General features: G+C 46.7%; 1 protein-coding gene across 1 annotated transcript in view; it reads left to right on the top strand.

Moving 5' to 3' along the window:
• ARHGAP31 (Rho GTPase activating protein 31) overlaps positions 1 to 14,934 on the top strand; it is a 110,821-nt gene extending 95,887 nt beyond the window's left edge. Inside the window, exons 9-12 of the mRNA XM_080919381.1 lie at positions 1,264 to 1,326; positions 2,673 to 3,221; positions 5,360 to 5,637; positions 8,611 to 14,934. Of these exons, the coding sequence (XP_080775507.1) occupies positions 1,264 to 1,326; positions 2,673 to 3,221; positions 5,360 to 5,637; positions 8,611 to 11,001 (3,281 nt within the window). The 3' untranslated portion in view covers positions 11,002 to 14,934. The remainder of the gene's footprint in view (positions 1 to 1,263; positions 1,327 to 2,672; positions 3,222 to 5,359; positions 5,638 to 8,610) is intronic.
• Positions 14,935 to 16,708: the final 1,774 nt, after the last annotated feature.

Consider the following 16,708-nt stretch of genomic DNA (forward strand, 5'->3'; position numbering starts at 1 on the left):
AGTTCTCTTGTTCCTCCTATCAGCCTTGACCTGGAGGGAATATCTGCCCCAAACCTGCTTCCTTTGCTGTAAGAGTTCCCGAGGCTGTGTATCTTATGAAGAATAGTAGTTTCTAGTTCTACAGGTCAGGCAGTCAGAGAGCATGGCTATGCTGGCATCTCCTTGACTTCTGGTGAGAGTCTTGAGTTGCTTCAGTGTAGGGCAGAAGAAGAATGAAGACACATAAGAGGGGATAGAGAAAGAGGGACAGACCCTCCCACAGATCTCCAATCCCATCAAGAAAGTCATTAAGCTATTTGTGAGGCCTCTGCTCCTGAAACTCAGTTCCTCCCAACTCTGATGTACTGAAAGCTAAGCTTCTAACCTATGGAAATCTTTGGGTCAAACTCAAGAACTGGATTTTTAACTCATCACATTTATACTTTCCCCCATGTAACCTACAATGATACATAAAGTGTACCAGGTGCATAGTATGTGTTCCAACAGACTTAAGTTTGGTAAAAATCTGGTCATTGGTGAGGTTAGTGGGAGAAATCACATAAGAGACAAACAGTCTTCAAATTTCATGGAGTCCCTGGGGAAAAGTTGATGGTGGCACTCCAGGCCTTTTCCCTTGATGTCCTGGTTCCTGGTGCTGCTAGATATGGTTGCAGCCAACAGTCCTGCTCTCCAGTCTACCAGATAAGACAGGTTGCCCAGGCAGGTCCTATAGAGTCTACCCCATGAATTCATCTTGAGTGCCTTCTAGAAATTATTTTTATGATTTTATTGCTTTGTGTGTATGGGTGTTATCCCGAATGTATGTCTGTGCACCGTGTTCATGAAGTGCCTTGAAAGGCCAGAAGAGGGCATCAGATCCCTTGGGCTGGAGTTACAGACCGTTATGAGATGCCACATGGGTGCTGGGAATCAAACCCAAGGTCATTTGGAAGAGCAGAGCTCTAAAGGACTAAGCTATTGTTTCAACTCCTTGAACACTTTTTGTGCAATTAAACTGGATTTGGGACTTCTCATTTGACAAAATTATAATTTATCTTTATTTGTAAATTATTAATAAAACCTGTCTCTGCCCTCTTGCCATAAGGCCAGTCCCCATTAGGAGAGTAGAGATACACAGAGTGGTGTGGGGGCAATTTTATAAGGGTATAACATATCACTACTTGAAAAAGTTTTCTGGAAATTTTTCTCATATGCTTATAGCCTATTGTTCTGAAAGCTGCTTAGTTTGCATTCACTGGGGATATTTTTTTCTCTTATCTTTAGTGGAAAAGGCTACTATCCGACCAGCTAAAAGCATGGACTCACTGTGTTCAGTACCTGTGGAAGGTGAGTTGTTGCTCTGTTGGTTTTCTGTGAGGAGATACGATGAGTAAGGCCACTTATAAAGGAAAGAGTTTAATTAAGCGCTTGCTTACAGTTTCAGATAGTCCATTAGCACCATGGTGGGGAACACGATGGCACTCAGGCAGGCATGGAACTTGAAAGTTGCTAAAAGCTTTAGCTCCTGACTCACAGGCAGGGATGGGGGGAAGGCTGGACCTATTGTGGGCTTTTAAAACCTCAAAACCCACCCTTAGTTACCTACCACCTTCATCAAGGTCACACCTCCTAATCCTTCCCAAACAGTTCCACCAACTTGGAACTAAGCATCCAAATACATGAGCTTATGGGACTGGGAAGAGAATTCTCTTTCAAACCATCACAAAATTATTCTACAACTATTGCCCAGCTGCTTACCTGCAGTTATGATTATGCATAATCACATAGCCACAAATCCCTCCCTGGCTCATTCCCCCGCCACCCCTCCAAAATCTAGAACCTCTTCCTTTTTTCAGCCTTCCTATAGCCACAAAGGAGGCCACAGAAATTTTTCAATCAAAATTGGGCTACATTAAAAGTCAGAACGTTAAAAAACTAAGACAGAGGGAAGCTGGACAGACAGAGGTGAACACGGGTTTATGACAGGATGATTGTGTCTGGAATCTGTGAATTTCCTGGCCATGAGCTTCACCGTGCATCTGTCATCATTTTAAACTGATAGCCAGTAAACACTGACTGATGTTTTAGGGTTTCTATTGCTGTGATAAAACACCAAGACAAAAAGCAGCTAGGGAAGGAAATGGTTATCTCACAACTTCCTCAGGAAAATCAGGGCGGGAACCTGAAGCAGGAACTCGGAGTCAGAGTCAGAGGAGAAATGCTGCTCACTGGCTTGCTCCTCATGACTTGCTTGTTCAGCCTGCTTCCTAATGCAACTCAAGACCACCTACCCAGAGTGGTACCACACATAGTAAGCTTCTCTCTCCCACATCAGTCACTAAATTAAGAATATTGTGTATATAGGCCTGCCTCTGGAAGTCTGATGGAGGCATTTTCTCAATAGTGTTTCCCTTCCCCAAATGTGTCTACCTTATGTCAAAAACCAACAAGCATTACTTGGGTATCAACTAAGAAGTCCCTATTGAAATAGGTTGTGTAAGAGTTGATACCCATTGCCAAACAACAGGGATTTACATGTGTTCTAAAAGCTCTGGCCTTGGTGGACAATTGTTAGCATCTATCTCTTCTACTTTATTGTTAAACAACTGTCAGGCCCAGGTACAAGTTTCTGGGAAATCAGCTCCGCAATCTGGACGCGCACAGGATACTAACTTCTGTTTGCTCTTCACCAGGGAAAGAAAACAAAGGAAATTTTAATCGAACAGTCGCCACTGGTGGATTTTTCATTCCAGCCACAAAAATGCACGCGAGCAGCACCGGCAGCTCCTGTGACCTCAGCAAGGAGGGTGAATGGGGTCAGGAGGGGATGCCAGCCGGGGCTGAGGGAGGCTGTGAGGTGGGCGGTCAGATCCGGCCCCTGCCTGAACAGCTAAAGGTGTTCCGCCCCATCGGAGACCCTGAGAGTGAGCAGTCGGCCCCAAAGCTTCTGGGGATGTTCTACACCTCCAGAGACAGTCCTGGCAAGGCTGTCTTCACAAGCAGCCTGTTCCAGATGGAACCCTCACCACGCCACCAGAGGAAGGCCCTCAACATCTCTGAACCCTTCGCGGTGTCCGTGCCACTCCGTGTGTCTGCTGTCATCAGCACCAACAGCACCCCGTGCAGGACACCCCCCAAAGAGCTACAGTCTCTCTCCAGCCTAGAAGAGTTTTCTTTCCAAGGTTCGGAGAGTGGAGGATGGCCAGAAGAAGAGAAGCCCCTGGGAACTGAGCCTTTTCCAGGTAAAATAGGGGCAGAAGGGTCTCCCTCCATTACAAGAGATAACATGTGGTTTGATCTGGCTTAAACAGCATCTGCAGGGCAGTGTGGTGAAGTGGTGAGGATGGTGGGCTCCAGGGCCAGAATGGCTGTTGCAAACCTTGCTCTGCTGTGGATTCTCACCAAGTTAATAACCTGTGCCTCAGCTTCTTCGTTTACAAAATGCTGATATCAATAACCATGCCTTATTTGTAAATTTGTGTCAACATTTGGTTAATACATGCAGAGATCTCAGAGCAGTGTCCGATATATAGTAAGTACTCAGTAAATGTTACTATTTTATTAGCACACAAAATGCCACAGGATTTCTATTGCTGTGAAGAGACACTATGACCATAGCAACTCTTATAAAGAAAAAAAATTTCACTGGGCTGGCTTACAGTTTCAGAGGTTTGGTCTGTTATCATCATGACAGCAGGAGAAGGAGCTGAGAGAGCTTCATCTTAATCCACAGGCAGCAGAAGGGAGACTGCCATGCTAGGCCTAGCTGGAGCATAGGCGATCTCAAAGTCTGCCTACATGGTGACACACTTCTTCCAACAAGGCCACACATACTTCAAGAAGGGCACATGTCCTAATAATGCCACTTCCCATGGACCAGGTGTTCACCCACGAGTCTACAGGACCGTTCCTACCTAAAGCTCCACATACTGTGAGGAAGGTCGTGGGATGCTGAGCTAGAGAGCTGGAACTGAGGGATTTTCCTTTCTGGATGTATTTTCTATTCATCCATCCCTCCTCATTTCTACCTCTGCAAAACACAGGGCCGGCAACCCCCAGCCATGATCAGTTCTTCCTTAGGTTTGATCACAGCCATCACGCAGTGAGTCTGCTTTGGTCACACACAGGCTCATAGAGTCTCTGCTGTATCCAGAGTGAGCAGGTTTCTCTTGTTGAGCCAGGCTCCTCCTCTTGTAGCCAGGCTGGTCTCCAGCCAAGAATCCGACTGCTTCAGCCTCCCAAATGCTTGGGTCACAGGACTCTCTCGATCACCAGTCCAACTTAACCCACCTACAATGGAATCTGGAGAACCCCAACAGAAGGGTTCACTGTCCGTCAAACCAGCAGAATGCTTCTGTCTCCATCAGTGAGTTTCAGTACCTCCCGTTGTCAGGCGTACCCTAAGTGTCCCATGTGTATAATCTCACTTCTCATGACAACTTTCTGAAGTACAGATAATTATTATTACCTCCATTTGCTTGAACAGGAATACATAATTTCCCCTAAAACTCTAAGCAAACAAGCACGGGGTGGGGGGGGGCACCAAACATTTATCAGACTGAGATGTGAACCAAGGTATATCAGGCAGTATGTGTTGGTGTTGCCTGGCATGACAGTAACAGTGTTCAGTACCAAGACTGCCATGAAGCTGAGCAATGCAGCACAGGTAAGCATGCCCAGAAACAACCGAGTCTCACCATCTACTCAATTCCAAATTCATTTTGGCTATTGTGTATCCAGAGGCCTTTCACTCTTGCCAAAACTTCCACAACCTGCACATTCAGTTACATGGCCTCATATGGGGGCACATCGTACAATTAAAGAAGCCGTGCTATAAGTACCAATAGGACTCATCTCTTCCAATGTTATGACAACCAAAAATCTCTCCAGAAATTCCAAGTATCCCCAGGGAGCTGGGGAAATTTGGAGCAAATGGCCTTCAGTTGAGGACCAACAGAGTGGATGATAGGGTTTTATTGCTCTGACATGAACAAGGCAAGTCTTATAAATGATGACATTTACTTGGGGCTAGTTTGCAGGTTCAGAGGTTCAGACCATCATCATCAAGGTGGGAACAGGGCAGCATCCAGACAGGCATGGTGCAGGAGGAGCTGTGAGTTCTACATCTTCATTCAAAGGAAGTCAGGAACATACTGAGCATTTTTAGGCATCTAAGAGGAGGGTCTCCAAGCTCAGCCCCATAGTGACACACTTCCTCTAACAAGGCCACACCTTCTAATAGTGCCACTTTCTGGGCCAAGCATATGCAAACCATCACAGTCAGTAGTCTTAACTGCTGAGCCATCTCTCATCTCTCCAGCCCCTGCAAATCCTTCTTGAAATGAACCCTTTGTACTGACCATGCACATTCTCTTCACAGGTTCTGGTACTAAGAAGGCAGCTACCGAGGACACCAAGCCAGAACCTGAAGCCCCAGGGAGAACAGAATGTAGCCAAAGCCCTCCCCTAGACCCAGGTACCCCACTGGAGAAGAAAACCTTGGATATATCCTTGGGCTCTCAACAGTCAAAGGAACCAGAAACGCAGCCAAATGCAGAGAAGGTGATGGAGGAGAGCCAGGGTGCTAGCCAGCTGAAGCCCAGCACTCCACAAGAGACCCTCAGGCCTGGAACTGAACCAATGCTTCTCCATGAGATGGTAAGGTAGACTTTGCCTCTTCAAAGTAGATTTAAACAAAATTGAGGGTTTCTGCAAGAGAAACGTTATAAAATTAATGAACCGACTAAGATTCATTTGTTTCTAATTTAATTTTGTTTCATATGTGGGATGAGAGAGGCATGTGTGCCACCGTATGTATGAATGGACGGCATGTGTGTGGAGAGGTCAGAGGACAACCTTGGAGAGCCTGTTCTTACCCTTCTTGTTAAGGCACTGTTCTCTTGTTTCTGCTGCACTGTGCATTGCCGGCTGACCAGCCCCCGGACTTCTAAGCAGGTTCCCTCTTGCTACCTCCTATCTCACCACAGGAGGCCTGGGATCCAGATGTGCACCACACCAGACTTTTTATATGGGTCCCAGGGATAGAGCTCACAGGACTCCAAGGCTAGCACATCTGCCCACTGAGCCATCTTCCGAGACCGTTTTTTATGAATAAAAGTTTTTAATGAATCTTTAGTAGTCTCACTAGCTATCCAGGAATGGTGACATACACCTCTCACTAGGGAGATGGAAACTGGAGGGATCATGGTTTCAAGGGCATTCAGGACCGTCTAGGATGCATTTGACCCTATCTCAAAAGAAATAAAACAAAAGCAAAACTCACTTCTCACCCTGGGGTTTCTTTGTGGTAGGCCTCTGAGAAGTCCCACCACAATTGGAAGAAACCATCCAGATCAGATTCCTAAGGCAAACACAACTCTTAATATCTCTGGCCCATAAACCACTGACATGTCTTTATGGGATGACATTCGACCCAGAAGCAACATAAAGCCGGCTGGTTATATTTCAGTCCCAAGTATGTTGACCATTCCTGAGCCCCACTCTCTATCCTCAGACATCATGGCCTGGTGCTTGTCTATGGCTGTCTATAAAATCTGAGAGGTTTCCAGGCTCTAGTCTGTGTTTTTAGGGAAATTCAAACCTGATACCAAAGCTGACAAACCTTGTCCACTCTTTAGAGGTGGAATTTTCCACGGATGGTTTTATGAGATATTGTTATGGAGAAGGTGTGAGGACGTTTTTCTGGGAACACACATGCTGAACGATAAGGAAACCTATGGCATTTTAATTTGCTTCCAGAAGATGCCAAGAGGACCGTGTGCTAGGAGTTAGGGCAAAGCTGGTGTGAAGCGGTGTCCTCGGGAAGGCTTGAGAAGGCTTTGAGCATGTCTACAGAGATTCATTGGTGGTTGTCCCTCCCTGATGAGGAGGATAATAGGGCCGGAAGAGTGAGGGTGAATGCAAGTTAACAAGCAAAGGCACCAGTTTATTCCTTCATTGGACACATGTCCCACATCCCCACTGTGTGCTAAGCAATGTGTAATCCTGAACACTAGGGTCACTACAGTGCCAAGACTATGGCTGCTGTCCCTGCCTTTAGGGCTGCCAGCCTCATGGGAAAAGTCAATATCCAGGGTGAAGCAAAAGAAGGGAACAATAAGGAAACTAAATAGTCTTTTCCTTCTCTCTTCCTTCCTTTCTATTCTCTCATACATTACATCTTGACCAAAGTTTCCCCTACTTCCATTCCTCCCAGCCCCTCCCCTGCCCTCCCTTGTCCCCTAGATCCATTCTTCTGTTTCCCTTCAGAAAAAGAAAGAAGGGAGGGGGGCTGGTTTAGTGGTTAAGAGCACTGGCTGCTCTTCCAGAGGTCCTGAGTTCAATTCCCAGCAACCACATGGTGGCTCACAGCCATCTGTAATGAGATCTGATGACCTCTTCTGGTGTGTCTGGAGACAGTGACAGTAAATTTTATATATGTGTGTGTATATATATATATATATAGAGAGAGAGAGAGAGAGAGAGAGAGAGAATGCATATACATATATATACATTATATATATACATATATATATACATATATATAATGTGTATATAATGTGTGTGTGTACACACACACACACACACACACACATATAAAACGCACGAGCAAGCATGCCTCCCAGGGATAGCATTACAAGTTACAATAAGACTAGGCACACCCTCATATCAAGGCTGGATGAGACCACCCAGTAGTAAGAAAAGGGTCTTATAACATGGGAAGTCAGACACGTGGCCTCCCCCACTGTAGGGAGTTCCACAAGAGCATCAGGCTACACATCCATAGATATGCAGAGGATGTAGCTCAGACGCATACAGGCTCTGTGGTTGCTGCTTCAGTGAGCCCTGACTGTTCGGTTCTGTTGGCCATGCATAACCACAATTCTTGTAAGAAATCAAGAGCTGTAACTGATGGGTGAGGTACAGAAATGAGAAAAAGTCTAGTGGACAAAGCAGAACTGTTCACCAAAGAATGCACTCAAGTAAAATCCAATTGCTCTTGGTCACGTAATACTGGAGCGCTAAAAAGAAATAAAAAGGGGATGGGGTTAGAGGTGTAGCACACGTGCCTTCACACACGAGACCCTGGGCTTAACCCTCAGTGCTCCAGAACCAGAGCTAGGTGTAGAGATGAGGAGTCGGCAGCAGATCAGACCTCTCCGTGGTTAGAGACACTCCCTGAGATGCCTTCTCACGAGAGAATCACACCATGTCACAAGAAAGGCTAGGGATGCATTACACGTGACTGGAAGGCTGGAGACATAGCTCAGGGGCTGAGCCCTTGCTGAAACATACAACAGCATGTGCTTGGAACTGGCTGAGGGAGGTCAGACGCAGGTCATGCCCTACAGTGGACAGGAGTGGATCTCTATCCTATCCACAGCTCTGTGATTCAGGGAATTAGTTTAATCCATTCAACTAGCCCAGAAATGTCTCCCAGGGCACTGAAAAAGTTAAACAGAAAACATATTTCATGGCATATGCTGAGCACTCAGACACCCATACTTATTACTGAGGCTGCCTCCTTTATTGGTCAGAGTACTGGCAACTGCTCCATTCCCTTCAAACTCACTGGCAGACATCATTACCCAGAGTTCTGAGCTCAAAAGTCATTAACTTCTTGTTTTTCAGGATGAAGATGACTTGGCTCAGGCCTTGATCTGGCCTGAGATTCAACAGGAACTGAAAATCGTTGAATCAGAGGAGGAGTTCCCGTCATTGCCACCCCCTGCTCAGAAGACAAGCCCAATTACTCAGTCAAGTCCAGCCCCATTTCCCTTCCCAGAGGCCCCTGAGAGCTTGCCTAGTAGCTCTGCTCCTCTGGAGGTGTGGACTAGGTACTCAGCCAATCAGAGCATGCAGGAGGCTTCCATCCTCACCAACAGAGAGAAGCTGGAGCCAGTCTGCAGCCTCCTTGAATCAGAGTCTGAGCAGGAGGTCAGCCCAAACCCGTCCAGTCTAGCCCCTCTGGAAATACTTCTGTTTGAGAAGGTGTCTTCCCCAGCTAGGAAAAAGATAGGGGACCCAAGAAATCTCTCTCCCCCACTTCCTCCTGCTCCTCCTCCGCCAACTCCTCTGCAGGAGGAGCCTCAAGTCTTTCTGTCAAAGGAAGGCCCTGACCCAGAAGATGCCTCCAAGGATTCCAGGACAGATCTCTACACAGAGCAGCCAAACCCCAAAGACAGCCCTGGCCTCCCTAGCCTCTGTCCGAGAGAGGAGGCTATCGTAAGCCCAAGTGAGAAGCAAAATGCAAAGCATGCCGTCCCCGAGAGCAGAGGCCCCGGTCTTCCAAGCCCAACAAAGGAGGTTGAAGTCATCCCACAAGAAGAGGGAGATGCTTCCCATTCAGCACAAGAGCCTTCAGACTGTGACGAAGATGACACTGTGACAGACATGGCCCAGCATGGCCTGGAGATGGTAGAACCCTGGGAGGAGCCCCAGTGGGTGACCAGTCCCCTTCATTCCCCCACCCTCAAAGAAGTTCAGGAGTCCCAGATGCAAAGCTCCCAGGGCCTGCGATTGGAGAGGAGACTTCGCCACAGGCCCAGCCTTCGCCAGAGCCACTCTCTAGATAGCAAAAGCACTGGAAATAGCCACTGGACCCTTGAGGCTCCTTTCTCCAGCAGTTGTGCCAATCTTGAAACAGAGAGGAATTATGAGCCTCTGCAGCCCCCGGCAGCCAGGATCAAGATTGCCGGATTGGAAGAGAAAGCCCTAAAAGCCTTCCGAGAGTTCTCTGGCCTGAAAGGGTTAGAGGTTCTTCCCAGCCAGAAAGAACCATCTGGTATACAAACCAAACCAGTAGAAACCAACTTCATCAGTTTAGCAGAGGGCAAGGAGCAGGGACCACAACTGGAACTTAGCAGCCCTCAGATTAAACCCAGTGATGTTCCTGGGCCAGACAGCAGCAAGGAGAGTTCACCTAGGGCTCAAAACGGCACCTCACCTGGGGAACACCCCCTAAAGCTACAGCTTAAGAGCACTGAGTGTGGGCCCTCAAAAGGGAAACACAGGCCGTCTTCCCTCAACCTGGACTCTGCCACTCCCATTGCTGACCTTTTCCGACTTGAGAATGGGGCCTCCTTTAGCTCACCTGGAATAGAGCTCTCTGAACTAGGAGACACCAAGGTCACCTGGATGAGCACCTCGTATGGTAAAGTGGCCCCCTGGAGCTCCCAGGACACCCAGGACCTGGACATTGTTACCCATGCCCTCACAGGCCGCCGGAATTCGGCGCCTGTGAGCGTGTCAGCTGTGAGAACCTCCTTTATGGTGAAAATGTGTCAGGCCAAGGCAGTTCCTGTCATTCCACCCAAGATTCAATACACGCAGATCCCACAGCCCCTGCCCTCTCAGAGCACAGGGGAAGAAGGGACTCAGCCTCTGGAGAGGGGCCAGGAAGAACCTGGCTCAACCCCTGAGACCCCTCGGAAACCCACCAAAGATGATCCTCCCTCCTCTCTGGGAAGCCCAGAGGAAGAGCAACCAAAGCAAGAGACAGGAGCCTCTGCACCCCAGAGGAAGGCCAGCCCTACGTCCTGTATGTATGAGGGGCCCTTCTGCTCTCCGGAACCAGGGGTGTCCACTCTGGTCTCTGCACAGGATGCAATGGTGCACTGCAGAAAACACACATCAGAGACAGAGTCGTTGGGAGACAACCTTCTTTCTTCAAAACTGGAGCGAGCATCTGGGGGCCCTAAACCTATCCACAGGTCAAGGCCAGGAAGACCTCAGAGCCTAATCTTATTCCCCATCATGGACCACCTACCTTCCTCACCCACAGTGATAGATTCCAAGGTCCTACTGTCCCCCATCAGAAGCCCTACTCAGACAGTTTCCCCTGGCCTTCTCTGTGGAGAGTTGGCCGAAAACACATGGGTCACACCGGAAGGGGTTACGCTTAGGAATAAAATGACCATCCCTAAGAACGGCCAAAGACTAGAGACTTCAACAAGCTGTTTTTACCAGCCCCAGCGGAGATCCGTGATTCTGGATGGAAGAAGTGGGAGACAGATAGAATGAGACCAGCTGACCTGCTGCTGCCGTCTGTGAACGTGCCAGGTTCATCTGGTCCTTACAGGATCAACTGGCCGTTCTCCAGACACAAGCTATCGAAATCTGGGCTTATATTTGCCTCTGACCACCTCCTCTCTCTCCCTGCCCCCACACCCCTCCTTTGTCTTTGACTATGCATGAGTCCATTTGCTAGAAGAATGGTCAAGACAAGAACCACATGAGCAAGTGGGGAAGGTTAGGCAAGGGAAGAGGATGGAATGCTCGCCTCCGATGGAGATTGGAGTTCATCTTCGAGTCAGATTACTTCTCCGTTACCGTTATTTTTTTTACTGCCAAGAGCTGGCTGTGGTAGTATCCCTTGAAAGAAAGAAAAGATTTTTTTTGCTTGAGTCAGAAAAATCTTCCTGTTTTGATTGAAGGCTTCTTTGTGCTTTTTTTATGATCTTTAAAGCATGTGTTCTTTTAGAGCAGTTTTTAATAAGCTTTGTAAACGTGTATTTACTTCCCCCAAATAGAAGCAGATCTGAAAATTCAAACTAACGTGCACTGAAGATCTCCAGGTGGGGGAACTACCTTGTGCTCTTTCCCTGGGATTGCTGCAGCCCTGTCCAAGGTGATCCATGAATCAGCATAGAAAGTCAGAATCTGTACTCAAGAGCAAAGCCCCAGACTGCTCCCACCTACAAATGCTTCCTGGTGCTGACTTTGTGACTCCCACCTGCCACTGTGCTGAGCTCTGATTAACAAGTCCAGTAGCTAGGCAGACTGAGTTCTGAGCTGAGGACCACAAGACATATAGGTATGCAGGGATGATGAATCCAAGTGCCGCATGTCATAGAGGAAGGCACAAGTTCATTACAGACCTGGTGTGTTTAAGTTGGTCAGGCATTCGAAGGAAAACTATAGCTCACCTTCACTCTCCAGCACTAGTTTGGGCCCAGCAGGATGGGTAAAGAGGCAAGAAAGAGCCCCATCTGTCACTGTCCTCAGAAATGAGCTGCCTTTAGCCAGGGGCTCCCTCCCTTCCTTTCTCTTCTCACTGTTGCTCAAGGGAAGATTTGAGACACCTCTGTCTTCATTCCCCATGTCCACCATCCACTCAGGTGGCTCAGACTTGCTCTGACTTGTCTGGTCACAAGCAGATGCAATAAATAAATAAAGCTCTGATGTCCCTTAGAGCTGCTCAAAGGTTTCTGGCGCTTCCCTCACAAAACGTTTAATGGGACACTTCTCAGATTCCAGCCTGGCAGAATTCTTTCTGACTGTCCAGAAGCTGTCACTGCACAAGTTTCCTCTAAAAACTAGCAGTATCTCTGGGCTGACCCCACAAAGCCAGTGCTGGACTGGGTAAGGGACTTTGCTGAAGTCATCTCCAGTGGGAATGTGGAAGCTGGTGCTCTACTGCAGATCTCTCATGCTCTTGTTTCCTTCCCTTCCCTAGTACACCTTAAGGATTTGAAATCTTGCTCGTTTTTTTTTTTTAAGCCAGTCCCTGGGGCAAGGATACCCAGAGTCAGCTAATGAGAGGATGCCCACAGGGAGCAAGAGGAACATTTAATAGGCCTTCAGTTTTTGCTTTTTCACTAGTAGAGGAAGGCACTGGATCAACAAAAACTGAGATGTCAACCAACAAGAAGTCTCAGGATACAGCATTTCCCCCTAGTCACGAAGAAAGGTGAAGAAATGTGGGGTGGAGAGATGAAAGTGACCATGTTATGGAGATTTGAAAAGTGCATTCCTGGCTTATCAAGAAATATGGTGGTCAAGCTTGACGCCAGGCGTGTACTCTTATGCCTTGATAAAGCTTTGCTCTGCTCAGAATGTGAGAGGAAAAGAGCCAAGTACCCAACGAAACACTGAGCCTACTTAATGATTGTTCTGTTTCCTAATACTTCTAGGATGTATTTTTATTGGCAGGAAGGCAGAGAAGCAATTATCCACACACTGACAGGTGACCTGAATTCTGAAGGCTGGTTCCAAAATGACTGCCTCATTCCCTTAGACACCATTCTTTTATGGCATCACCTTCAGGAGAACGGACACATGGGTGTCTCGATGACCCACTGTCACCTGTTTGGAAATATTCCTTACTTTAGGTTTTCTCAGCCAGTCAATTCTAGAAAGGCTTGAAACCGTCACCATCTCAGCACCCTGCCTCTGCACTGTGGCCCTCTATCAACTGTCACACACATGGCCATAAATGTTGTGGCCTGGATAAGCCTGGTGCGCATAAAATCTCATTTCATGACAAAGAAATTGTTCCTCAAAATGCTAGGGCCACCATCTGGCCACCACTCGGGGCTCTCATATTGGACCCCCGAGAATGGTCAAGTGAGAATCACTCTGCTTGCTCCCATCCAGGGTCAGGGGGAAGCACCACTGTTGTCAGGACCTGCTGATGTGCCAAAAAGAGCAGTGGAGCTGGTCCTCTGAGCAACTAACTGCCCATCCACAAAATGGGGTAGCTGACTTCAAAGACTGAAGTCCAAATGAAATGCACACACATACACTTTTTTGGCATATTGTCTTTTGCTTAAGATAATAATCTGTATTTATTTACAAAATAGTCCTCCCAGACTGTTTTTTTTTTCTTTTCTGTCAAAATGGAGAAAAAAACATTTTGTTTTGTTTCTTTTTTTCCTCTACTCTTGGGATATGATAAGACCTAACCAAGACTAAGACCTCATTCTGAAATACTAGCTTAGTCCAAGCCTTGAAATTCAGAATATTGCCCAAGTTAAATTTCTGGATTCTGGAGACCCTAAAAATGTAAATGTCAGCATCCTCACCAAGTACTTACCCAAAGCTTGGTGACAGGGCACTGGGTACTTGAGTACTTCCACACTGTTGCGTGTGGTCTAACAAAGAGAGGAGGGACAAATGAAGCAGCCTGAAACCGGGAGCAGGGTGAGACCCGCCATCAGACACCAACCCAAGCAAAGGCAGAAGGCAGCAAGTAGCACCTTCAATAGGACTGTTGACAGTATTCAAATGACCTACTAATTTTAAATAACCTAATTAAGCAGAATTGCAAAACCAATAAACTATATCAGTAAGTAACTTGGGTGTCGAGAACTTTGTTTTCAAAGAGCAAGGTGAAGACGAACTATTTCTGATGGTTTGCATGGTTCTCATTGGTTGTAAGGTCTAACAATTGGATAGAAACCAAGAAGGATCTGATTCCACACACCTTAAGAAAGGATTTGAGAGTCTTTGATCACCAAAAAAAAAAAAAAAAAAAAAAAGATTTAATTTCTGCTGTTGATGAACTTACACATAGACCCAAGATGAACTGTTAATTTCATGGAGTGTTAGGCACACAGTAATCATGTTTGGTAATCGAAATTAGGTTGGTAGGTCATTTGTCTACCAGGCCTTATGTTCCTACCTTCAGAAGCCCTGGAGAATATAAGATTTGTTTGTTCAGGACTGGAATGGAAGACGTGTCTAGCATGTCCAATTCCTGCTTAGATTGGGACCACCTTCTACTAAAACCAGTCCTACTTATAACAACATGCATCTTAGGGTTTGCTGCCTAAGAGTTCAATTTTGGGCATTTCAAAGAGGAGGGTCAGATCAAAGTATGTAATGACGAAGAGTATGTATGCTCCTCCTTACCAGTATCATTCTCCACACACAAGGTTGGAAGAGGGAGCAAAAGCACCTTTGCAGGCAAGAAGAGTGGGAGAAGCGAGAAGGGTGATTGGCTGAGACCGGCGATAGTCCCAGCAGTGTAAAGTACTTGGCACACAGATCACTTAGTTTGAGGGACAGTGCAATGCAGAGACTGGTTCTCAGTGTGGGTCAAAGAGGAGGTAGCTAATGTGAGAAGCCATGAATCCAGTCATGTGCATCACTGGATGAACCCCAATGCTTTGGCTCAGTGGAATGCCATTGTACTCTCTGGCTTATAATTCTGCAGAGTAAAGCACTTTTGCAAAAGCCCCTATTGGCAGCCATGTGATTGCAAGCTGTTTTTGAGCTCTACAAATGTTTCCAAAGATATAACCAAAATGCTTTCTATTCATTAAAAAAATATATTAAACCTACCCATAGAGACCTCGAAGTGTAATTAAAAGATTGTTATGCTTTAAAATGTACTTTAATAAATCATATGTAATGTCTGGGATGGAACTTTGGTTAGAAGACATGGGGTTACCAAGATCAACACACAGAAGTAAAGGATGACATCAGACTCATAGCTCCAGTTTGTCCTGTGTGATACCACTTTTGTTGTTGCTGCTACCTCAAGATCAGATTTCATAAACTTCCCATACATCTTGGTTTTACTTTCTTTTAAATGATGGCACAGATAGCCGAGGAGATGGTCTGTGCTTGCAGAGAACCTGGGTGGATTCCCAGCACCCAGCTGGGGGCTCACAACTGTACCTAACTCCAGCGCTACGAGATCCATGCCCTCATCTGGCTTCACCAGGCACACACATGGGGCAGAGACACATGTTCAGGCAAACACGTAAAAAAAAAATTTTTTTTTAAACAAAAAGAGAAGCAAACTTATAAGGTCTCACTCTGCAGCCTGGCCTTGAACTTGCCACAATCCTCCTGCTTCAGCCTCCCAAGTGTCAAGATTTCACGTGAGTCACAATATCCAGGTTCCGTAAGCTTGTTTTTGTCGTATCTTAGTAATCACTGTTTGCAGTTTTACCCTCTTAACTAGTAGCCATTTAACCAAAATACTCAGAGTAAGTTGACACCCTGTGCATAACTCTGTAGCTTAGAACTATGAGCTCACGGCATAGGTACAGACTGTTTCTCTATTGCTTGAATCAGTTAAGGGCTTTTGACTTGGGGGTGGGCTATGTTCACCTGTGCATGTTTACAGCAAGTGTGGAGACCACACACACCACCTGCTGGTCTTAGAGACGGGTTCCACACACCCGTGCAGCTTTCATATGGGTGCTAGGGATCCGAACTTGGATACTGAGGGTTTTGCCCACTGAACCAGACCCCAACCTAAGGAATGAGAGTGGTCATACAGTGCTAGAAAGGGCTAAGGCAACATTTCCTATCCTGGAATACATCATCACACATAAACAGGTGGGGCTCGGGATGTGGGAGGAACATAGACTAAAACTTCTACAAGGGTACTTTCCATTCCTACTCCACCAGACTTTTATAAAGGACAGAAGGTCCTCTGCTCCTGCACCGTGGCTTCATGCTTCATACAAAATACCCTATCAAAGCACATGGTCTGAGCTGTTAACATTTACGGCTCTTTGGTATGATGTGGTCTAAAATGTGGTAGCTTCAACACTAGGCTCCATTTCCGTCCACCAAATACCTTCCCAGCACTTGGAACTTTATTGTTCTCAAGAAATGCCCACTCACACCCGAGATAATTGTTCTTGATTCTTATTTTCTCACTGGGTATTACTAGGGCCTCATGTATGCAAGGCAAGCACTTTACCACTGACTTATAGACCCTCTCTTCAGTTCTGCATGTCTTTTGCTTGAATGTGTACCTAGTACCCACAGAGTTAAAAGGTGCCGGGTATCCTGGAACTAGAGTTATGGATGGCTGAGCTACCACACGGGTGCTAGGAACCAAGCCCAGGTCCTCTACAAGAGCAAGTGCTCCTAACTGCTGAGCCAACTCTCCAGCCCTGGAATCAGTTTTTCAAAACTGTATTTGTTGTGTGGGTGCGCATGATGGATTTGAGGTATACATGGAGATCAAGACCATTTCCAGGGG

Source organism: Micromys minutus, assembly GCF_963924665.1.
Source record: "Micromys minutus genome assembly, chromosome: 7".
NCBI lineage: Eukaryota > Metazoa > Chordata > Mammalia > Rodentia > Muridae > Micromys > Micromys minutus.